General features: G+C 40.8%; 1 protein-coding gene across 5 annotated transcripts in view; it reads right to left on the bottom strand.

The window, feature by feature from the left end:
• Window positions 1-26,156, bottom strand: part of FARS2 (phenylalanyl-tRNA synthetase 2, mitochondrial) — a 249,509-nt gene that overhangs the window by 99,108 nt on the left and 124,245 nt on the right. For all 5 annotated transcript variants that reach the window (XM_037381746.1, XM_037381745.1, XM_037381744.1 and 2 more), the window contains one exon: window positions 4,298-4,458. In XM_037381746.1, coding sequence (XP_037237643.1) covers window positions 4,298-4,458 — 161 coding nt within the window. The remainder of the gene's footprint in view (window positions 1-4,297; window positions 4,459-26,156) is intronic.

Genomic DNA, 26,156 nt, shown 5'->3' with positions numbered 1-26,156 from the left:
AGTGCCTTCCTTCCCTAAATGTCATTTCATTTTTGTACCTTTTCTTGAGAGTTTTCAGCCCATGGACACATCTCTTTTTTTTTTTTTAAGAATGCTGGCTCAGCATGAACCTGAAAGTGATTACATGCACCTACACTCAGAGCCCTGACAAACACACATGTAACACAGTGTGCTAAATCAGATCCAAGCCATTTGTTTTGTTCCATTACTCCTTGCAGGTGCTTAGTCCCTCCTGCCATGCCCGTCCTCAGCCTTTCGTTTCAGGCTGAGCAGAATGCCTACATAAGTGATTGAAGGCAAGTTACCAGCCTCTGATCCCCTACACTGCTGTGACTTGTGTCAAATTATAGTTTGGTAATCCAAACCAATGCAGTAATTTGATCTGTGGGGAGCAGCACTCTAACACCACTGTGCTGAGTGGCCACAACGGTACAAGCACTGTCAGCTTTTCCCAGCAGCTTTTTGACCTGCTGAAGCCTGCACACATACACTGAGCAACTGATGACAGAGGGAAAAGTCTGACATGTTCAGGCTGTTAAAAGGCACAAAACATATACTTTAAATCCCAAGAAAATGCTCCAATTAAATTCCATTTTTGAACAAGAGTATATTTAGCCCAGCTATTATTGAAGTTTACTGCTATGGAGGGTGGACTTCATGCATTTGAAGAACATTTTAATGAACAGAAAGAAAAATATTTATGATAGCGTATAATATTCAGATTATACAAAATGATGGCAGGAGTATCCAAAAGCTGAGAGGTCTGTCTCAGTTAGACACATAAAGAATGGACATTTACCCAGGACTTCTGAGGCTGAAGGACTCAATGTGTGTAATGAAAGGCTCTCAGAATACCTGGTCTGTCTTGCTTCAGTTGAGTCAGGCTGAAAAGTACTGCATGGCCTTGCATGCAGAAAATCTGACATTTTTTAAATATCCATTGAGATTTCTTGCAACATCAACACTGGAGGACAGGCTAAAAGTTTTCTTTCAAATATGATATGAATTAACCATGTGATTAATTATGACTCTTTAGAAAGTAAGACAGGTGGAGAAGGTCTGCCAACTTGGTTTTACAGCACACGTTAAAAATAACAGAAAGGAAAGAAATACAAATTGTCTTATTAGCTCCAATCACCCAAGACCTTATGGTAGCACCAAAGATTAATTCATGGTATTCTCACTCAAAGGGTCATTAACCTTTTTGGTCAATTGGTCAATAACCAATGCTAGTATGTAGTAGAAGTATGTACAGAACTGACCTTGAAAAAGCTCTATGTCAGATATCAGATGAAAGGTGGACACAGACTTCCTATCAAACAAAAAACCAAGCTTGCCTCTAGTCTCTTATATTCAGAGACAGAGTTGAAAAATATGAACTAAGAGTTAGGGAGAATTATTTTACCAAAACTGAAGGTGGGATATCCAAGTGGGTGTGTGTATGTATGTGTTAAAAGGAAAAAGAGAAAAAAGAAAAAGAAAAAGATAAAAGGTCCCTAAGAAATGCTTGATACCAGAGCAAAAATCTGTTTCTAAAGCATTGGCTATATCCTTTCTTTGGAAGAGAGAAAGACTGCAAACAAGCCAGCTTTCCGCTTCTGCTACCCCTCTCCCACACCCCTCATTCTCCCAGTCTGTATACTTTTCATTGGCCTGTTTGTTAGGATACAAGGGCAAACACGTTAATGCAAGAATGGTCTGTCAATGGCCTGGTGATATTACTCCAGTCTTTTCCTTTGGTCTAAGTTAGAGCACAGTGTCAGCTTCCTTGAAGCCCCCCATCTATTGTATCATACCTCCTGATTCACGTTATTACTTCAAAATGTACATCGGCCAGCAAGCTTCAACTTCATGACTCTACAACATCATTTCTGGGTTGTAGAGCTTTTCTCCTTGTTCCAAGCTGAACCAACACCAGCTGAAACCAAAGCTGCTCAGCAAGAAGAAATGCTTAAAAGAACTACCAAGACATTGTCACTACTCTCCTATTGATGACACAGTTACCCAGCAAAACAGTGCAAAACCATGTGCTCCTAGTGACTCCTGCTTAGCTGAGGTTTACCAAACAGCACCAACTAAAAAAAGAAAAAATATTTCCGTCACTTTTAGTTTTCTAGAAACCGTGTGCTTTCCTCTGAGTCTATCCACAGTAAACTATGCCTCTGTCACCTTCAGATTGGTTCACTACACCTGACTTCATTTGAAGTTAAACATGAAAATGATAAGCAACTCAGAGAAGAACACCCATCCCTCTCTTTGGCTCACCTTCAACATCAGACCATATCATTCTGACAATCTGGGCTTTTCCTACAAAAAACAATCTGCTGCTAATATCAGTTTGAGATGTGGATCCACAATTTCAAAGCAAGTAAGAAATCTCATCTTAGTTCCATCAGAGATGAGACTGCAATCTATAAAACGGCCACAATCTGTGCTCCTCAAGAGCAAAGCCAATCCGAAAGGTATGGGCTGAAAAGAAGGAGACTTGAGAACTCCTTATTGAAAAGAATAACAGACATTCTGTAGGAGATCAGGGAAACCTACAGGCAGGCCCACTTTCATGAACAGTGACAAAAATCTGTCTTTCTGTAGGTGGTAACGATAATCTGAATACCCCAATGCCACTAGCAGCAAAAAAACTCCAAACAAAAAATGAAACCAGAACAAAAGAAAAAAACTAACCAAGAAAACCCACCCTATCCCTGAACCTATCCAAACACTATTTTGACTTTTTGACTTTACCAGAGATGTGCCAGAACTGCCATGAATTAAAAAATGGATGCTGCTACTGATTTCATGTGGAGACTACACAAATACCATCTAATATATGAACAATTGCCATTGATATCAAATATCATCATCTATCATTGTTTTCCTCTTTTACATTTTTCAATTCTTTATAAACACAATCAAGCTGTTTACAAACAAAGCAAGTAAAATGGTAAAAGGCAGCAGCAAAAAGTGTTTTGCTGCTTTAGCACTTCAGAGTTTTTCAAGCATCTACACAGCTATGTCAGCTCAAGTCCCCCGAAGACCAGTGATACCTCCTGACTTGGACCTTCCCATGCTCATGCTGCAGAGTATTATAGCAGTAGCATTTCCACTCAATCCAGTTATGCTGGATTACTTTGTAACTACAAAAAGTAACCTAAGGTTGCTAACTACAAAAATCACCTCAGCAGAGGAGCTGCAAAACACATACAAACTGAGCCTGCACTCTCCCCCCACTATCACCTGGAAGAAAGAGTTGACATACTGAAGGTGGCAAGGCACGTTCACAAAGAATTTTGCCAAAGTTTAACGACGCAACTCACATTGACTCCAATGACTGTAAAGTGAAAACAATGGAAAACAATTGGGAACGTGTTATGATATTTGAATGTTCAGTATCAAGCACATTTTTATAATGAAACAGAATTAGGGACACAATTCAAGAACATACCCAAATCAGACAAAAGTTAAATCAACCCCTATTCTGGATAAATTTAAGAGTTAAATATATACTTACTATATCACTGGGTATCAGCAGCAACTCACTATTTTACCTGGTTGAAAAAGATGTTATCATCTAAAGCTGGATTTTATTGCAGTATATCAGAGAATCATGTGTCCCATTTTCAGCTAGGATAGAGTTAATTTTCTTTTTAGTAAGCTGGTGCAGTGCTGTGTTTTGGATGTGGTGTGAGAACAATGTCGGTAGCACACCAATGGGTTTGGTTGTTGCTACGTAACATTTATACTAAGTCAAGGACTTTTCAGTGAGAGGGCTGGAGGGGCACAAGAAATTGGGAGGGGACACAGCCAGGACAGCTGACCCAAACTGACCAAAGAAATATTCCATACCATATGGCATCATGCTGAGTATATAAACTGGGGGAAGAAGTAAGGGAGGGGATGTTTGGAGTGATCTAGTACCCATCACGCGTGATGGAGCCCGGCTTCCCTGGGGATGGCTGAACACCCGCCTGCCCATGGGCAGTGATGAGTGAACTCCTTGTTTTGCTTTGCTTGCACACGCAACTTTTGCTTTGCCTATTAAAACTGTTTTTATCTCAACCCACGAGTTTTCTAACATTTTATCTTCTGATCCTCTCCCACCTCCCACTGTGGGGAAAGTGAATGAGTGGCTGTATGATGCTTGGTTGCCAGCTGGGGTTAAACCATGACATATGATAGCTATAAAGCTGTGCTTTAAAAGCTAATCTGTTAATAGCACAAAATTTTAATTATGTGATATTCTCTGGGGCTACATATACTTCTTACTGACAGAAAACCATTATAATATATATTATTTTACCTGGAATTTTATTTTTTGCCAAATGTGAGGCACAACAAACTGTTTCAAGAAGCGTTCATCTTCACTCCAGAACAGTCGAATGTCAGGGATATTGTACAGGATCATGGCCAGCCTCTCCAAACCCAAGCCAAATGCCCAGCCAATTTTATCCTGAGCACCAGCTGCAATAAACAAACAAACAAACAAACAAGATAAAAATTCAAGAGCTTAAGTTCACAACATGAAAAATTGCTGTTAAAATGTTCACCTGTTTACCAAGAAAAAAAAATATAAAAGTGAAGTTGCAAAACAGAAAAGCCTACAAGGTAACTGCCAAATGAAAGATTTGAAGATTACAAGAACTGCAGCAAGGGTGGACACATCACTGAGAAACCAAAAATAGTATTAAAATAAAGCCACATCCTTGGCAATTTGTGTCCAAAGTTTCAGATAGACTTTGAGAAATGCTGCATAATGCTATACACCACTTACCTTTATCATCCTTAGATCAGAGTACCTCCACATCTGACTCCGTTGTGTTTTATAAGAGAGGTACACATTAATTTCCCCTTCAGAGTATTTCACTTGGGCTGACAGACCAGGCCAAGTCTATGCAGTATTAACATCATTAGCAACATTTGAGCAGATCAAAATTGCCTCTTTTGAGGCATCTGGAAGAAACAGAGCAATGGGATGTGAGGCACTGCCTCATTAGCATCACACCTCCAACCAGGGAACTCCTGGGCTGCTGCCCCTGGGAAAAGCCACTGCTCCAACATGCACAAGCCTCTTTTATGCAGCATTAAATATAAAAAGACAAGAATACTTAATACAGGAGAGCTGTACAGATATTAACAATGCAACATTTCTGTCAGGAAAGTAAATATTCATACCTTCCTTCATTTACAGGGTAGCAGCACAGTCATTAAATAGGGATTTTTCCAACACCAGGAACCGACTCCATGTTTAGCCATCATCCTACTGATTTTGAAATAAGTTGAGAGCCCAGTAGCTCTGGAAAAGGCTCAGAGCTTTTCAAAACTTTAAACAAATGCCTAAATAAACACACTTATGCTGAAAGGATGTGTGCCTGTGTGACAGATTTGACTCTTCACCATCAGCACCGGCAGCGTGCTCCTGCGTCATATAACATCACTGTACAACTCACAGCTACCCAGGCAGACCAAGCCCATACCTGCCTCCACCAGTATGAATTTAAACTCTGATTTTTTTGGAACTTTGAACTCAGCAGCTTGCCCACCATCATGTAGAAGGCTGGAGGCAGAAGTCTACTTTCAGACCCCTGCCTCTGCTATCCAAAATGAGACAGCTCCCGTTATTTGGGCACTGATCACATCCTGAAGTATGCAGTCATGCTCAACGCTGAGACAAAACAGTCCAGAGTTCTGTTTAAATAGAGGCAGGCACAACAAGCTTGGGAAAAGATCACACAGTCATGGCTTTAATTCTTTCAATTAATTTGAATTAATTGATTAATTTGAGTTAATTTATAGTTCTTCACTGTGAGAGCGGTGAGGCACTAAAGCAGGTTGCCCAGCGAAGTTGTGGATGCCCCATCCCTGGAATTGCTCAAGGTCAGGCTGGATTCAGCTTTGAGAGACCTGGTCCAGTGGAAGATGACCCTGCCCATGGCAGGGGAGTTGGAACTAGATGATCTTTAAGGTCCCAACCCAAACCATTCTATGATTCTATGAACCTTCTTATTTATCTGGAATATCAAGTCCTTATAAGAACTCCTCTGTGCCTCATCTGCAACCTCAGCAGTATTTCACTGCCATGGGAATTTGGTCAACTTCACAACAGTACTTCCTAGAGGAGTCTGGATATCCTGCCTTGTCCCTTGTGTGCCCCTAGGCAAGATTTTGCACTTTCTGACTTTTCAAAGTAGTTTATCAAATGAATAGTGGAAGTCCCCAGGAACTTGTCTTTTAGATGATCCTCATACAATTATCAGCCTTCAAACCACAAAATTCTCAAGTGTCCACAGTCAAAGTCCTAGCAGTGACGAACTCCTTCTTCTTGGGGGTGGGGGTGTGTGGGCAGGGAGAGAAGAGAAAAAAACATAGAACATTCAGGTAATTAGAATTCCTTCTCAAATCAGCACTGGCAAATCTCCAGTGTGCTCCACATCTCCAGTTATTTAGTTTCTGATCTCTTCTCCAACTTCCTATTTGTAAAGCTCCAAGTCAATGTAGTATGTAGTGTTGACTCAAAGCATCTGAAGAACTACCTTGGGGAGCTCCAGATTAAAGGACCCGTCTAAACACATTTGTGACTGGAAATGACCAGGTGGCTTAGAAGTTACATGTGCAGCTAACCACCTTATTGAGTGAGAGAGCAACCCAAAGCTTTTCACAGCACGCATATACGTTTAAATACACTGAATTTTGGCAAGTACTATGCAAAGAAGTCAAGTGAATGTGAGTCAACATGACAGAAAGAATGAACATAGAACAGCTTTAAATGTGGCAAAAAACAGGTTGAGGTTCTGATGGAGACCTGGCCAAAGTAGCAGATTCCAGAGACCTGGTGGGGCAATCATAGCATCACTGCTTGAAATAACACAGCCCAATGGATAAAGCTTTCCTGACATACGAGCTTTCCCCAACTGGCCCTCAAAGGTTTGCATGCTGCCAGGCTCCTGCTGCCTCACGTGAAAAACTTGACTACCCACCAGAAGAAAATTGCTGGAAGCTTTGCATGTCAGGTAGCTAAAGATGGAAAACTAAAGGGTAAAATGGTTTGACTGGCTTCCCACACTGGAGGCTGAGACAGTCCAGTCTGACTCCAGAAGGTTCCATCACTACAGCTGTCTCTTACAGGGGAGCTCGAGTCCTTATCTTTCTTGAGAAGTCATGTCTATCTGTCCTGCTCTTAAGCTTTGAGCCCAGATGAAACTGTTTACACTTAAATGTAGACCAATCAAGCTATTCTCAAAAAAATGTTGTTAAATGAAGGTTAAATTTGATCAGCCAGGATGGGAAGCTTTGTAATTACTCACTGAGGCATATATAATGACTTGCCAGAACTCATGGATTATCTGAACCCTCAAAATACCCACAGACAGAAATGTTTACTTTCTCAAGTGTGAGGCAAGGTCTTTTGCACTGTACAGAATTTTTAAGGGATATTTTTTAACGTAGTGTTAGGAACAGGTTGACAAAACTTTTTTGTTATACACTCCAGTCACACTTATTTTTATATCTATGCTGGCTTTTATTTAACAACTTTCGCTGCTCCTGTAAAACTGCCAATAAAGAAATCTTTCTTTCAATAGAGCCTAAATTGGGTCTTCAAATTGTTATACTCAGCAGTTACTGAAAAGTGAAAGAAATTAAATTTTGATCTTGGATTGAGGCAAAGTCAGGAGCATACAACAGCCTGCATACAAGGTGTTCTTCACAAAATACCCAAAAATGAATATACCCAAAGGGCATGTTGCTGAAAGCTGGCATGAGTTCCACAAGCAAAGACCTGAATTTGATCTGCTTTCAGTCCCAACCATGGATGTCAGTGGAGCAAGTTCAGGAATTAAAATGGTGGGAAGAGGGGTGGTCAGATTCTCAAGTATACACAGACTACACATCATGTTTTATAAATCAAATCAATGTTTTAAACACTGTAGAAAGTTATAGACATATTGAACGTGTAATTTGACACATAACATCAGAAATTCCTGAAACAAAGAACTATGCCCACATTTGAGCTCTATGTGGTTAATGGACAGCTTATGAACAAGGCTTTGAAGAACAGCTTCTGCAAAATAAATATTTACTTATTACTACAGAATAGGAATGCATATTCTACATGAGGGCCACAGCAATGAGGTAATCATTTAGGTTGGAAAAGACCCTTAAGATCATAGAGTCCAGCTGTAAACCTAACACTGCCAAGTACGCTATTCGTACACTGTCAGAAGTAGCAGCAGCAGTCACCTCATCAATTTCAAGAGAGCAACAGTCTTTCAGCATTTCAGTCTTCTTTTTCAGAAACTCCACAATATACTCAGTAAGCCATTCTTGTGGGCCATCTTATGTCCAGCCACTTTCAGGATCCTCTAAAGAAAGTGCTAAAAGCTCATATAAAGGAGCTAAGTCAGACAACCATAGAATCATTTCAGTTGGAAAAGACCTTTAAGATCATTAAGTCCAACCATTAACCCAGGACTGCCAAGTCCATCCCTAAACCATGTCCCTAAGCACCTCATCTACATGTTCTTTTAAATATCTCCAGGGATAGTGGTTCTACTCTCCCTGGGCAGTCTGTTCCAATGCTTCACCACCCTTTCAGTGAAGAAATTTTTCCCAATATCCAACCTAAACATCCCCTGGTGCAAGTTGAGCTGTTTCCTCTTGCCCGCCACTTGTTACCTGAGAGAAGACACCAACACCCCCATGCCTACAGCCTCCTTTCAGGCAGCAGTAGAGAGAATAAGGTCCCTCCTGAGCCTTTTCCTCTCCAGACTAAACACCCCCAGTTCCCTCAGCTTCCCCTCCCAGGACTTGTGCTCCAGACCCTTCCCCAGCTCCGTTGCCCGTCTCTGGACACGCTCCAGCACCTCAGTGTCTTTCTTGCACTGAGGGACCCAAATCTGAACACAGTGTTCAAGAAGCAGCCTCACCAGGGCCCAGCACAGGGGACAATCACTGCCCTTGTCCTGCTGGCCACACTGTTTGGATACAAGCCAGGATGCTGCTGGCCTCCTTGGCCACCTGGGCACACTCCGGCTCATGCCCAGCCGCCTGTCAGCCAGCACCCCCAGGCCCTTTCCCACCAGGCGGCTTTCAGCCACTCTGCCCGCAGCGCTGCGTGGGGCTGGTGTGACCCACGTGCAGAACCCAGCACTGAGCCTGGTTGAACCTCACACCACTGGCCTCGGCCCATCGGTCCAGCCTGTCCAGATCCCTCTGCAGAGCCTCCTGCCCTCCAGCAGATCAGCACTCCCCCCCAGCTTGGTGTCATCTGCAAACTGACTGCGGGTGCACTTGATCCCCTGGACCAGATCGTCAATAAAGATATTAAACAGAGCTGGCCCTGGCACTGAGCCCTGGGAACACCACCTGTGACCGGCTGCCAGCTGGAGGTAACTCCGTTCACCACCACACTTGGGGCTCGACCATCCAGCAGCTGTTCACCCTGCCTAGAGCACACCTGTCGCAGCCACCAGCAGCCAGTCTCCAGGAGATGCTGTGGGAGACAGTGTCAAAGGCTTTACTAAGGTCCGGGCAGACAACATCCACAGCCTTTCCTCATCTACTATGTAGGTCCTCTTGTCATAGAAGGAGATCAGGTTCATGAAGCAGGACCTGCCTTTCACAAACCCCCGCTGGCTGGGCCTGATCCTCCTGTTGTCCTGCACGTGCCGCATGATGGCACTCAGGATGAGCTGCTCCATAACCTTCCCGGCACGGAGGTCAGGCTGACAGGACTGTAGTTTCCCAGATCCTCCTTCCTGCCCTTCTTGTAGATGGGTGCCACACTGGCTAACCTCCAGTCTTCTGCGACCTTCCCAGTTAGCCAGGACTGTTGATAAAACGGTGGAGCGTGGCTTGGAGAGCTCCTCTGTCAGCTCCCTCAGTACCCTCAGTAAAACCAATGTTTTATAAAAGCTACATTTACCTGTGTTAAAAATAAGCCATTTAAAACTATTTCCTACTTCAGATAAAACTCTTGTATGTTGGGAGTCAAAGGGTTTACATGGAAAAAAGAATACGCAGGTGTCAGTCTAATCCAGAAGACCTTCTGAATGTTCAGGGTCAGATGGCCGGGATGTTAAGCAACTGAGGCCCAAAAGCTTACTGAAGTTTCCTTCTGAACTACTCTCTTCAACAAAAACAAAAATCAAAACTGTCGTATTATTCTCTAACTCCCTTAAATTGATGCATTCAGGCTCCCGTGTGCAATTCAGTTTAAATTACCTCCTAAAATAAGGACTTGGCTTTCAGACTATGCATGCTAAGTGAGCCACTCCTCAAGAAAAGAAGTAAACATTCAATTATGCCTATTCTGTGGAAAAAGAACTTATCTTTCTAAATCTCGTATGTGGAATAATTTTCTAACAATAATAGTCACTCTGAGACCACAGCTCTGTCTCCTGGGTCAGACTGATCTGTGCTGTTTGCTTCACTTGAAAACTAAGCAAAAGCACTAAAGGTTTTGATTAAGTTTTTAATATGTATGTTTATTTTTGTTCCATAATCAAAATAACTGGGTATATACTAAAGGAACAGCATATTTAAAAAATTTCTATCCAGGGAAGCCATCTACCATATTCAACTTTCTTCTAATATGTAATTAACGTACATTGTACTATTCTACCAATATTTTAGCAGGCCAAATAGCTGCCAGGAAAACGTTTCTGACAGGGAAAAATGGATGACCAGAGCACAAGAGGACAGGAAAACCAGATTAGCAAGAAGAGGAAAGAGTGAACTAAAGCAACACCAAGGAAGAACTTCCTCTATTTTTTCCCCACCTTGGACTGACACTTTTAGTTTCCAATTCTTTTATCTTTCTGCTTCTGAAGTTATGAATTCCTCAGTTCTCCCTCCTCGCTCCTTTCCATCTTCCTATCTTCGCCCAAGTCCACTTCTCCCATTCGCACAAGCACTCCTAAGCATTCACATCAAAATCCATGACAAAACCACCATTAAACAGAAACTCACTTAAAATTTCTTTTCAAAGTTCACAACCATACACTGCAATAATATTCAGCCTTTCAAATTATATACAATAAAATATCCACTTAACTCCCAAGAGCAATACAAAATATCAGTCCTTAAGTACAAACACTTTTATGGTATATGGTCTTCTTTTTTCTCTGTACTTCAGCCTACATATCTGAACAAATGGCTTGCTTCATTTTTGAGTTGTGGTGTTTTTTTCCCTTTATCCCTGCATATCTCAAGACTGGGCATTCTCCATGGAGGAAAGTGCAATTTGCTGTCCTAATTTATGTCACACAGCAAAAAATGAATTGACTCCTTGGGTCTATTTCCCCTAGCTCTGCCTATGGGTTCCAGTATTGCTCTTTTCGTTCTGTGTGGGTAAAAGCAAATTCCAATTCCTTTTATAATGTTTTGTTCATTCAGGCAAAGTTGGATTTTGAGGTTTTGGGTCTTTTAATACCATTAAATCTCCCTAGACGTTGGGGTCATGTAGATTTGAAAAAGTAAAAGCCACAAAGAAATACATGAGGGGCTGACACTTGGCAGAAAGACCATGTCTACAGTACAGTTCAAAAATTCAATTACGAATCTCATTTTTTCAGGGGTATAAGTACAGCTGGACAAATTCACTCCACATATATTCACTGCCCCCAGATGCAACTTTCTTGGCAAAATTTCACCAACACCGAAGTTGACTGTTAAGGGTCTTACGAAATGGTCTTCTCTTCAATAACAACAGGCAGAGCAATGAACAAGAGCACAAAGACCATCACAACGTGATACAATCTTCAAGGGATTAAGGCATCTTCAAAAGATACAGAGGCAGCAGTTTATATATCACAGCATGGGATGCTATTAGCATTTGTTTGATATTCCTGTTCAATGATCAGAATAGCTGTATATATTAAAAGGTTAAAAACCGTATTCAGCTGGTAGCAGCACAGTCTTATGGTTACTTTGAAAGCCTGACACTGCACAGTAAATTTAACTTTTACAGGCAGGGACTGACACCGTATTTTATGTTTCTACAGCACCTACCATAAAGAAGCCTTGGGCTCATGATGGGGGTTCCTTGGCTCTACAATATTCAAAAAGAATAGACAGATAAGGTTTATGATTTAACATCTACACTCTTCTGCCACAAACTCATTCTTTGGAAGAAACTCATCAAAAGCCTCATGATCACATAGGCATCACTGGCCTTACAACTGGGGCTGGGATAACAGTCCTTCCTTTCTTAGAATTGTTTAGGTAAGGCACCTAATAAGTGTAGAACACTGAATTTCAAAATGTTTCTGTCAATAGTAGTTCAGCATTCTCATGATAAAGCAATAAAAAGATTTCATACTGAACTGCAGCATATATATACTCCAACACAATGAATTCCATTATAATCCCACTATAGTGTAAGTTCTGACAAGGTTCCAGGTACACACAATTCAGTAATTTCAAAAAAATCACAGCATGAAAGGTCCAGGTGTACCTAAATGTATTGTCATATAGCAGAGGCTGGAAAAATCTTTGTTCAGAAGCACTATCCCCAGTTTTCCTTTCATCTAACTAGAGAACTACTCCACCAGCCCTCTGTTACAACAGCTTGAAGGGTGTTTCTCACTTTTGCTCACAAAAGGCTCTTCAAAGCATGACTGGCTTTCCAAGCCATGACTTCTTATTGATCTCCCATCTGAAAAAAAATTGACCATTGCATGTTCCTGGGCAAAATAATTTCTGTTAATATGTCTCACACTATTCAAAGACACAGATATGCTTTAAATATATAATTACAGGAAGTCATTACTATATATGAGATCAGACACTACCAGTGGGGTTTGCAGATGATATCACAAAAGGACTTTTAGATTTCTCTCTACATTGCCCCCGAGTACAGTGTTTCCAGTTGGATTTGCCAACCTGGCCACCTGCAAATTTCTTTATCTGCATCTATAATATACCTATGGATGCTCAACTAGTCGCCTGGTACATTCTGTACACAAGGCATGCATAAAAAGGAAAGTATACAGCAGTAGCACTAACAAACACCTCCAGAAACTCAATTCTGTGCCTCAGGAAAAGGCGTAACGAGCCACGACCTGCTCTTCTGCCTGGGCCTAAAATCTCCTCCATTTTCTCTCTCATGCCCATGTTCCCAGGAACACTAAGATGGAGCAAAACCTGAACTTACAAATAAGTTTATTTCACTTGAAGCACACTGCTTGACTTCTGTGCAGCCACGACCCTTTGAACTGCATCACCTGGGAAAGGACTCGAGCTGTGCCTAACCCCACTCCTGCTCAGCGATGCCGTGGAATGGCACTGCCGTGCCCAGCACTCTTCCGCGGCAGGAACCTAAGGGTTTCACTGAAGGCAGAAAAGTTCTCCCTCCTACTCAGTTCCTATTTTGAAATTGTACCTGGTCATTAACAGGTCGATGGCTATTAGCATATTCTCTCTGGATTTGGGGAGACTTCCAAGTGGAAGCAGAGGCATCTGCAAAGAGATGCTGAGCAGAAGCCCAATTCCAGGTGACATCACTGGCTACTGCACCACTATGCATTGCTGGGTATCTGGTCTAAGCCAGTCCCTTCACCTCTACCGTAAACGGGGAGAGAGAGAATCACAGATAATTATTTACTCCGTCATAAGACATGTACAGACAAAACACTGAAATTTTAGACAGGTAAATCAGAATAGATGAATTTGACCCTATGTGTCCATTTCAGCTTCAATTTTTATCATGAAATAAGCATTCCTGTATAATTACAAGGAAGAGACAAAAACCTTTCATCTCTGAGTAATCACCTCACATTAATTTCTCTTTTGGATTCCTTTCTCAGATTTCTTTTAATTAGTTTCATTATTTCTAGTAACCTCTTTCATGATTTAGGAACTCATATGACACAAATACAATAGAAATTACGTTTTGACTACTCTCCTGTCCTTATTCTCCCTTTTCCTGCACTGCAAAAAGTGCCTATAGCCACTTTTAAAAATTTATAATTGATTTCATTTATTTCAAATAATCTTATTCACCAGTAATACTACAGGATCACAGCCAGACCTCCATGTCTTCTTGCTTACAAGTAGTACATTTAAATTAGAGATTATTTTTAAGATTAACCCACCACCTCCATATGAAGTGACAAAAAATATTGAAGAGGAAATAACTGTTCCTTAAAAGTTCAAATTAACTTTTTTTCCTCTATTTTCTAATTTGTACAAAATTCCTGAGTTCTGGCAGCAGCACATTTATTTATGAAAAATAATGATTTCTTAAAAAGTGACAAACTGTATTACAATTTGGCATAAAGTGGTTGAAGGAGTTTCACATAATACAGTATTACCAGCTTCTACATTATCGCAGTTTGAAGAAATGTAATTGTGAAGTCCCATATAAACTATACAAGAAGATCTTAGGAAAAGACACAAGAAGAGTTTTGTCTGAAGTCCTGGAAATAATCTGTGGAAGCGCCGTAGCTGTACATTTTGCAGAGGCTTCTTGCGCACTCTCACCATGCAGCTGACAAGGCATGTAAAAGATGACGGACACAGGTGCACAAGGAATAAAATATACAAGTGAAGCAGTTTATGCTCTGCAATTCTTCCTAGCAAAATGGCATGACTACAACAACTACAGTAAATGAAATCAATAGAAAAGGAGAAGAATCCTACAAGAACTTGCTTTCCCCTCAGGGACTAATATCTTGGCAAGATATCACTGCTATTTTATACGTTCAAAATTAAGTTTATATGTAGTCTTTCAATGTACACTTTAAAATCCCTGTTTTATGCCATCTATCTCTAATAACATTTCCTAGCAAAGTGTACCAACAGCAAAACGTCCCATTTTACATGTAAGGCTGCTTTCCCAGGCATGATGGGCATCCAGGGAAGTACATGCTTTGCTAAAATGAAAACCAAACTATTACCTTATTAGACAACATCAATGTGTCCGCAACAGAGTCAACCAGTAAAACTTGATTTTCTTTGGAAAGCTTGAAGTAATTCTTCTTCATGATGTAACTTTTCATCAGCAGAAGGTCTGTGTCAGTGCAAGTCCAGCAGCAAGAAGTTGTGCTGCTGGTATGAAGCACATCTACAGCACACCTAACCTGGCTGAGCTGTCCTGTACTGGGCTGGGGAGGGACACTTGCACACCTGGTGTGCATTAACACTATATTATGTGTTAAACTAAGTTACTGATACACTGATGACGTCCAGCTGTACAAATGTGCTTATGTAAACATGTTGCACCCCACAACCAACCTCTCAATGTATTAATGGAATTAGGGTTGCCAAGCAGAGTTATACCACTAACAGCCTGAAATGAAGGGAATGCTCACTGCAAAAGGATGGACTGCAGGATAACCCCTTAACTACCCACTCCCTAGGTGTACGTATTGCATGGGACAGTTTACTCTCTCACACAGGGACCAACAGCACAAAACAGAACTGACGCAGCGCTATCAAAACTAGCCAGCTGCAACAAGGCTTTTACCGCCCCACACCAGCCTTCTCATGCCTTGGCACCACCATCAGTCTCACACAAGGTCCCAAAGGATCATCTACTGTCCGTGCTGTTTCTTCCTCCTCAGGCCAGTCCACACTGCTCCTTGCTGCTGCTGCGTCCGGGTTCTTCCTTCTCCCAGCTCCTCTTCCAGCCAGCCTCTCCTCATCTGGGCCCCCTGCTTCTCCCAGGGCCTCTCCTTGTCCCTCCTACATCTGGGGTGCTCTTTCTTCTCCCTCTGCTTCTTCTGGGTCTCTCTTCATCCCGTGCTCCTCTTCCATACCCCTTAGAGCTATTTCACTACTTAGCAGGAACCAGCCACAGCTGTACATTATCCACGTCAGCCAACCCACCGCCGCTGAAGCAAGCCCACAGCTGTATATTATCAATGTTAATTAACCTGCCTTCATTCCTCTATAATTCCTCTACACAGAACAGCTTTATATACCTTTAAAGGAGGAGGTATTTTCCTCATAAAAAGCATTCAAAGGCAAAGACTGCCACATAAAGCACTCCAACTTCCAGAGCTGTTTGAAAAGAATCATGATTCTCCCACTATGTTCATATAAACTCTCAATTATATCTAATATTTTTGTATGTGTAATAATTATGGAGGTATATACACACAGAATTACTCTACAAAGCTTGTAATTATATTACACTGATGACTCATAAGAATGTGGTGATATACAACATAATATCTCCATTTTTCAGTTTTCAATTTACAACAACCAGGAAACGGCCCACAAAAGTGAGCCTTAACACAACACTTGGTGTTTCAGTGAAATATTCAGATATTCTGAAATGCTAGAATTAAGGTTGCCTGAGGAACACTAAGATGCTCTCATCTTAGAAATAAATTATGATGTTGTCTTCTGTGAGACAAACAAGTATCAATCTTTCCACACGACTTTGCTCTGATCAGTACAGAGAAGAGGCAATGGTTAACGATCCCTGCTTGCACTGCGGAACACTTACCCCAAGTGCATTACCCACTGAGCAATATTCAAGCACAGCTCTGAAGACACATTCTTTCTTTTATGAGCTTCCCAATGAAGCATTCAGTTCCACAATATTTAAATGCTTGAAAAATACTAAGGACTTTTTTTTTTTATTCTTCCACATGTCTCGGTGAGTCGAGGAAGTACTCCTGCCTCCTGTATTGCAGACTGGGAACTTGGGCACAGAGACTTTAATACCAAACACATCTATTACTTTTGCTGCTGTCGTGGTTTAACCTAGACAGTAACTAAGTACCACGCAGATGCTTGCTCACTCCCCCCTCACCCAGAGGGATGGGGCGGAGAATCGTAAACGAATGTAAAACTCCAGGGTTGAGATAGAAACAAGTTAATAGGTGAAGCAAAAGCTGCACGTGCAAGCAGAGCAACACAAGAAATTAATTCACTGTTTTTCATTGGCAGGCAGGTGTTCAGCCACCTCCAGGAAAGCAGGGCCCCATTGCACATGATGGCTACTTGGAAAGACAAATGCCATCACTCTGAATGTCCCTCCCTTCCTTCTTCCCCCAGCTTATATACTCAGCCTGATGTCATATGGTATGGAATAAAGGGTGGATACTGTCCTGGTTTCAGCTGGAATAGAGTTAATTTTCTTAGTAGCTGGCGCAGTGCTGTGATTTGGATGTGGTGTGAGAACAATGTCGGGAGCACACCGATGCGTTTGGTTGTTGCTATGTAATGTTTATACTAAGTCAAGGACTTTTCAGTTCCTTGGGCCCTGCCAGCCAGAGGGCTGGAGGGACACAAGAAATTGGGAGGGGACACAGCCAGGACAGCTGACCCGAACTGAACAAAGGAATATTCCATACTGTATGATGTCATGCGGAGTGTATAAGCTGGGGGAAGAAGGAAGGGGGGATATTCAGAGTGATGGCGTTTGTCTTCCCAAGTAACCATTATATGTGATGGAGCAGCCCTGCTTTCCTGGAGATGGCTGAACACCGGCCTGCCAACAGAAAGTAGTGAATCAATTCCTTGGTTTGCTTTGCTTGCACGTGCAACTTCTGCTTTGCCTATTAAACTGTTTTTACCTCAACCCACAAGTTTTCTAACTTTTTATCTTCTGATCCTCTCCCCCATCCCGTTGTGGGGAGGAGTGAGCAAGCAGCTGTATGGTACTTAGTCACTGGCTGGGATTAAACCACAATAGTCCTTTTTGGAAAATAATAGGCTGAAACCAGGACAGCTCCCAGCCTGAGATACCTGGGATGTGACATTGCCCAACACCAAGCAATACACAGTGTTTAATATGCTCAAAAGTACAGCTTCCTATTATTACAGCTGCAGCTGTGAGCACTGAATGCTTCTACAGATCAGAGCCCATGGTCTCAGGTCAGGCACTGGGACAATAAAAAAGCACCCAGTTAGTGGCCACATGTGAAAAGTCTGAGTTAGGAGATGTTCCTACACTCAACCAGGAACTTTTTCCCTCAGGAAGCAAGAGAAGGCAGAGCAGGATTCAAGCTCGCAGACTGTCCTTTCCTGCTGTCACTAAAGGCACCTGTCCCATTCTTCCCAACTACTGCCTTAATGGGGCAGACACTTGCAGGAGCAGAATCCTCCACCCAGCAGTCCCAATTAATCCACAGAGGAACGATCATCCTGGAAACTCAACCAGATAGTGGTCCTTCCCAGGATGAGTAGTAAATTTAGCAATGTCCTTTGCCTCCTAAACTGCCCTCCACCCTGCTCCCCCCAAGGACACCAGCTTTCCAACCAAGAAGGTTTCTCTCTCTCAATCTCGCTGAGACACAGCATGGAGGTTTCGAGTTAGCGAGCCTCCTGCATCCTGGGAAGGTGTTGATGGATGCCTATAGCCCTGGACTGAACTGCAGAGAGCCTGACTCAGCCCGTGCCCATCACAGGGTGCACCAGACAAGTTCAGCTGACAGCAAGTCATGGTACCAGTGAGCCCGCCCTAACTGCAAGTTGCCAGAGGAAGCCAGAGCAAAACAAACTCCTGTGGATGAATGTGCCTGAACCCCTCGCCCAAGCAGTGCTGTACCTTATTCACAGGCACAGCCTCTGAGAAAGAGTACTATTTACTGAACACAGGTACACACCTCTTGTATGCCTTTTTCCGCTCCTCCTGACACAATGGCCTCCTTCAATGAGCAATCAAAACTACAAATAAGGTGGGTTAAAGATGAAATTAGACTTGACTGGAAGTTGACTCAAAACTACAGGAGGATATAATCTGAAGTCCATGGAAGACAGAGAAAAAAATCCCACACAGACTTCATTAAGGTAGAGGAAAGTTCCTTCCTCACTGAACACCACCTTGTGCCATGCACAGGGCAGAGGCACAGAAGACAGACCCCTGCCTTGGTGGGGAAAGGGTGGTGTGCTCAAGTGTGTAATTGGTATGCACGAGTATCACAGCACCTCCATGGGACAGATCCAAGCTTCATTCAGTGAATTTTGCATCTTCCTCAAGGACTATAAGAATGAAAATATTCTGATATACATACAACATAAATGAAAGGTTACTGCTTTGATTACATGGTATTTTAATTCACTGTTAAAATATTTAAGTGAATTAACAGAAAAGACTATTCATCTACTTTTCTTTCTGGAGGAATGAATATATTAAGAAAAATAATTTCTCTCGCTCAGTTGAAGAACTGCAATTTAAACCTCCTTATTAAAGAGATTCCTTTCTCAAAAAGAGTTGCTAGTTCTCTAGCTAATGTTCCTTCTTCACAGTTGGTAATTAATCTGTTGTTATGCACCAAACTTAATTTTGGAAAAGTAATGCCACTGACACTTAAAGAAATGAATGACAAAAGAAATGTTAGACCCCCTAATTCTATAATTTTATGTAATAACAATGAAATACTATTTTCCACTGGGATTTTTTTTAAGCAACAGATAAAGGGGTTCCTGTGCTTTTAAGATTTACTCTCATGATCAAATTGTGTCTCTTATAGCTATCAGAAATACAATTAAAAGGCAGCTTTTCCTAGAAAATAGACCTACAGATAGTTTTTAATTACATCTTGTTTCCTTCACAGTCTGAAAGTTGACAGCAATTGCTATAGAAACTCATAACTGTGTCTAGTAATTTTTGCCCTGCACTCATTTAGAGAAGTCCATCTTGAATATCAGTCCCACTTGTCAATAGAGGAGAATCTGAAATATATTAACATTTAGTTTTACAGGACAGATACTAATTGGGCTGTTATTTTGTCACTGTGTAAATTTTCAGTGACCTTTCCAAAAAAGAAATAACAAGTCAATAGAAACTGTTTCTTCTTGGCTTTCTCCACCCCCTTTTAAATACTTTTTTTAAACAGTTATCTGAAGTTTCTTAATCCCTTCCCAGCTACATAGTTTCTTTTTTTTTCTTTTTTTCTTTTTTTTTTTTTTCTTCTTTTTTTTTTTAAGGTTGAAAGGATAATAAGGTGCTTTTGTTCTTTTTTCATTTTGCATTTTAATGTTAACAGAGGTTTTCTATGTTATCTCAACTAACATACTCCATATTTACAGCAAATAACACATCAAGTCTTCCAGCACAAAGTACCCTAAGAATTCATTCCCCTCCTCACCCTCCCCATCTCCCAGGAAATGGGAAAAGAAAACACAACAAAATGAAAACACAGAGGGGCCAGCTTTTGGCAATTGATGCACCTTTCTGCATTTTGTAAAGAAATATCTGAACACACATAATGAGTTTATGTGCATCTGTCCACAGAACTTACTGAATAACAGTATTTGTAAATACGTGTTATACCAGCACAGCTTGATGATTGAATTGAATGAAGATTGAATGAACCCAAGTCCTATTACTCACTCTGCACTCTACTACCATATGCTCAACACCCTTCCCTCTGGTGGGCAAGGGGTCTTGCTAATCTTAAAGACAATTCAAACCCACAGCCATTTTAACAGGTGGTATGGGCCAGCTCTAGGAATACTCCGCCTCTCTCCTGAAAGCGAAAGAAGATTGAACACAAATGCATGCAGCATGGGAAGCAAACAGGAGAAATTAAAAAGTCTAAGTGCCACTGCAGAGCCATGACCTCCCTGGGATTACAGTGATGGTGGGACAGCTCGCTTTACTGGAGTGACAGATGGGTACAGGTTTTTTGGGGAGAGATTTAAAACTTGACTGAACAAAGCCCTGGGCAACTTGTTTTGCTCGGACTTGCTTTGATCAGGGGGTTGGACCAGAGATCTCTGGAGGTGCCCTTGGACCCTACCTGATTCTGTCACTCTGTGTGTGGGTGCATATAATTCTTTGTAGGAAAATCATACTCAGTCTTTGCTAGGGAGAAATTTTCAGCTAGGAAAAAGCCCCAAATACTAATTGCAACAGAAAACTTCAAATATAGCTATTACACAGGATTTCAGTGGGCTTAAAAAGATTTAAAAAAGAGGAGCCTGGAAGACTGTGTCATAACATTGCCAAAAAAATGGAGGTAAAACATGACAGTGTGATATTCTTTCTTGACAGATTACATTTTAAACTAACACATACTGAGGTCATTTACAGGCAAACTCCCTGTCAATTCTTTCAGCAGTGAATGGTTAAGCACCTAATTTCGGGTGCATGCTTTTTACATGGCAACTTTTACAGTAGGGTCTTTGGCTTACCTTCCTTGTGAAACCACAATCAGAAGTTCTATAAATGTCACTTGTCATTTATGGAGCACTTAATTTCAAGACATAGCAGACAAACTAATTAGTATTTAACACAGCTGCTGGGATGATGGCACTACTTCACAGATGAGAGGGGGGGCTCTGACGTCTCTTTTAAGAAGAGGTGCCCAATTTCCAGATGCCCATCCCTGGGCTTTGGGGGATTGTGGGACCTAACAAGCTCCTGACATACAGGTTACGCAAAGTGGCTATTAATCTAAGACGCACTCTTAGTCTTGCAACCCATCACTCAGTAGGGGCTTTTTTTTTTTTTAAATGAAAACAAAACTTCATACATGCACCCACACCCCCCTTTAACAGTACTGCAGTGAGATGCTTACAGTCAACAAAATAAAAACATGAGACTTCAGGGGTTTCTACAAGTTCCTAAAGATATAGGATGTTCAATTGCACAAGACATTAAATTTTGCATAGGATTAGCTAACACGCTGAACCGCTGAGCTTCCCATCCTGTAAAATCTGTGCAATCCCTGCAAATATGTTAAATAATATTTTTTGCCTTCTTTCTTTAGATTTTTACAGATAATTATTTGGCTTTTAACTTTAGTATGTTAGAAAGCAGAAACCTCTGCCAATAATACAGTATTTCACATCATAATCCTGGTATAAATCAATAGATCCTCATGATAACAAACAAAAACTCCAGGTCCTCTCAGTTGTTCAGCAACCACTGCCTTGACTTTGATGCTATAATTTCATTAATGTTCTTGTTCTGAAATTTTCACATCACTGACAGTAGCTAGATTTCTGCTACTGAAAAAAATATGCATAAAAGGATATGTCCTAACATATAATAAAAAATCAAATTCGAGATCTTTGGAAAATGCCTTACCAAAAAAAGACAAAGCAACACATCCTTTTGTGCTTAAATTCCCTTGACATTTCTATAATCTTGTCATTACAGTCTGTTAGAAAAAAGAATAAAAGCCTGTAAAGGTACCCAAATACTAATTAGCAATGCCATGTTTAAGTATCTATTTGTTACTTGGAAGCTGGCCATTTCTGTACTGTGCAGTGAGTTTGGATTGAAGCTAAATATAAGAAATGTTAGGAATTACAAAATCAACATACAGGTACATACAACAATCTAGACCAAAAGGAATTACATGCTGCAACTCCTCCATTACTAATAAGGGATTGGAAAATTGATAATGCCAAGCAGAAAACTCCCCTACAAGGCGACCTCACCATCTGGCTTATCTCAAACCCCAAAGGGAATTAAACAATAAAAGATAATAATTTTCCAACAGTGATGCAGCAGTGCAGAGTGGAAGACAAGAACCAGCCACTGCCTAAAGACTAATGTTTATGAAGCATTTTTATAGCACAGCTCTTCATATTTTCTTGCAAACATCAAGCCTTAAGGAAGTACTACAATTAACCTTAGAAATTATGGAATCTGAAGCATACTAGTCATTTCCTCAAAGAAACCAAATCATTAACTAAGTGGACAACACAGCTTAGAATTATGCATTTCTAGAATTTACGTCTGAATCATGAAAATACATTGCAACACAAGTTTCTGTATTCTGCTCCAACTTTGCTAAGCTTCTGGACTTCCAAATGTATTACATTCTATGTGATGAGGCTGCATTAACAGAATTGTAAGGATGCAGTTTTAAATTACTTCATCTAATCAATTACCTACTCCTACTGTTTGTGAGGAATTTGTAATAACAAACTGAAAACAGGTAAGAATCTAGGACATGAATTTAAAATGCTTAAATAGTCCATTTTATCAGAAGACACTCAGCCTATAAAACTTCCTTACTCTATATCTCAAGATGAGCCATATATGAAAAAGTTACACTTAATAAAATATAAGCTTGTGAGTGTGCAGTATACTGTATACATGGGAAAATAAGCAACATCAATTTTTGCCTTGTCAGCTAACTGCTAAGCATTCCTGGCTAGAAAGAAATATATGCAATATTTGGTTATCACACTTTTTTACTGTAGGTTTTTCCCACATGTTTCTCTGATACAAATATTAACTGGTTATAGGACAGAACAGTGAGAAGCTCAGCTGGAGCACAGAACTTGCTAAGTTTCGTTTAATCATCTTTTTTTCATTAACGTACTTTTAAAATATGCATACCTTCAAGAATGCAAACCACAAAATATTATAAAAAATTATAGTTGCACATGCATGACTTGGTATTAAAATATTATAAACTCAACAGAATCATCACAATTTCATTTTCCTTGTCAGCTCCTAGGATGTCTTGTGCACCAGTTGCACATAATTATAAGAGGTTTTTAGTTTCTGAGCACTGTTTCCATCATGGTCGCCTGCTTTCCTTAACAACTGAAAATGTCACCAGCCATTAAAATACAATCAGATTAATCAAGGTGTCCTTGGATAATACCATGTGAAGTTTGCCCATATGTTAACATAAGCTTTCTTTCTACAAAACGTATGTAATTCTGCCAAGTCAGATAAGATAGGATATGCTCCAAGGCATAGCAATGCTTGCATGAATGTAAATCCTTCCTACTTTTTGTTGTCACAACGGAAACTCTTCTGCCCAACTCTTAAGACTGAATCACCATCAGCAACAGACTTCAGTACGTATTCATTCGGAGTCCTCAAAATTCAAATGAAATAAATAGGGCTTAAATGTATTCAGCTATTAATATTAATTTTTGTTTTTCATAGAGAAAGAAAGCTAAAGAAAAGTACAAATCCTTATTTTGGATTTCAAATAAATCCTCTACATATCTAGGCAACCTAGAATCAAAATTAGCAGGCTTCCAGATTCGTGTAAAGAAGCTCTGCTCTGAAACAGGCTCGTAGTTTATGTGCAGTCAATTGGGCAGAGCTGGAACTTGCACATGGGAGGCAGAACAAAAGATCACCAGGGACGAGAGCACAAGATGGAAAACAGAATGAGAGGTAAGGAGAAAAAAAACACCTCACCCCACACTTGCACAGACTAGACTGCATAACAAGCTCAGCTGGTGTGAATTAGTACAAAAGCTCCTCCAACATCAGCGAAGCTGTGCCAATTTAGACCAGATGAGATCTAAGCTGTCATTAGCCAAATGGCAAAAGAAAAAAAATTTTAAAAAAAGGAAGAAAAAAAAAATCAGACCAGTTCTTATTTATTCCAATTTCCATGCATGCACACACAAAAATACATCATTGGCTTCGATGCTGTTATTCCTAGTTTCCCACAGTGTAAGTAGAAGAATTAGAAGTATTGTGTTGCCACAGGTTTGCTCATGAACATCTACTGACTGCACAACCACTTGAGCTATCCAAAACATCATACTGTAACAACATTTCAGATAACATTAAATTCACCTTATTTCAGATTTCATAAAAAACCTGAGCAAGCCAGGCCAGACAAAGCAGGAGGATTCCTGCCAAGTTATAATTTTTATTAGAAGCCATATGACTGGCTTTGGAAAACTTCACCCTTAAAGGAGTAGAAAAAATTCAAGGGTTGTAAGCACACAGAATGAACCAAGAAGAGCAGAAACAAGAAGCCAGTGCCAACTCCCTCCCCAGCATGGGGAGATGGAAGAAAGTTTGAACCAGCACCTGCACTTCATCACTCTCCAACTTCTCAAAAGACTGTCCTGCCATTACACGGTTCTGCACAGTTGGTATTAACCTAATCACAGCACAGAGAGGAAGCTTAATTCAGTAAAACTGCTAGTCACATTGTTCATTCCTTGTTTTAGCTTTAGTCAATATTTACAATACAGTTAGACAATCCTTTCAGGCAAACAAAATAGCCCCTTTCCTCTCCCACTTTTGCTATCACAGAAACTGCAAGGATGTCTACGTGGAGCACAAAGGCTAAAGGTATACAGGCCACTTTTTGAACGAGCTAATTCAGCTGCCAATTCTGGCCAAGTCAGCTCAATAGGAAGTTCCAGGAAGAGCAATTTATCCCACTTCTTTCTTGCCAAGGTAAACCAGCCAGCTCTGCTACAGCTAGTCTGTTTGTGGCAAACATATCTTTAAGGATTTACTCATCTGCCAAGACTGTAGAATGCACCTGCCTCTTCCAGTGACCTAAAAACTGGAGTGCTATTCCCCAGTCTTCTGCTGCTTCAACCACTAATCTCAAGATAAACTCATCATTATGTCAGCTTTATTAGACCAGATTAAATAGGCAAATCTGCCAGCTATTATCATAGAATGACAATTACGTTCTGATCCGTGCAAATTTTTGAGCTCAAAATTCACATAGTCACACAGACATGCTATGATAGGAAAACTGCAAAGTCTGCCTCTATCAGCCTTTCCTCTTCACATCCACATAGTTCAAGTAAGAAAAGAAGGTGAATTTGCACAACTGCACTTCAAGCAATGCACACAAATTATTATGAAGATGTACTGTTCTCCGGCCTTAAACTACTCTGTATTCTATGGCCATGAAGACTGCCAGAAAAACCCAAAGCTACCAGAGCAAAATATGGATGAAAAACTTTGAAGAGACTACATGCAAGCACCTCTCCTCCCAGCTACCACTGAAAAGAGAAGGTACAGACTCTTGAGTTTGCATTGTAAAGTTACTCTGCTTGCCCGTATGTGCCAAAACGGAACACAGCACTAGAAGATGATTAGACAAAAAAAGAGTAATACGTTGCAGGCAGAGAGCTGATGATACCAAGTTTGCTACTGTTTGACTGAGCCAAGAAACATACACTTGGATCCTCAACATCACCAGAGAGCTCTTCTGTGTATTCACCATGGTTGATACATTTGCTTTAACACTTCTACAAATTTGAACTTAAAGATTAATAAAAAGTAAGGCAAGTGAAAATGATCAATAAAGATTTAAAAGTATCCCAAAGGCTTACAGTGGTCTCTTAAGGTAGCGTAAGCATAGGTTTCACCAGTAAAATAGAGGCACAAGGCTATCACTCAGGTTGCTAAATGGTGCCTGTCAAAAAGAAGCCAGGTCTGATTATTTCAACAACAGCAGCCAAATCCATCTGGTGCTCAGTGACCATCCAGAAAGCACGCACAAGCTTCAAAGGACTGA

Source organism: Falco rusticolus, chromosome 3 (genome assembly GCF_015220075.1).
Source record: "Falco rusticolus isolate bFalRus1 chromosome 3, bFalRus1.pri, whole genome shotgun sequence".
Taxonomy (NCBI): Eukaryota; Metazoa; Chordata; class Aves; order Falconiformes; family Falconidae; genus Falco; species Falco rusticolus.
This window is presented reverse-complemented; position numbering and strand designations above follow the sequence as displayed.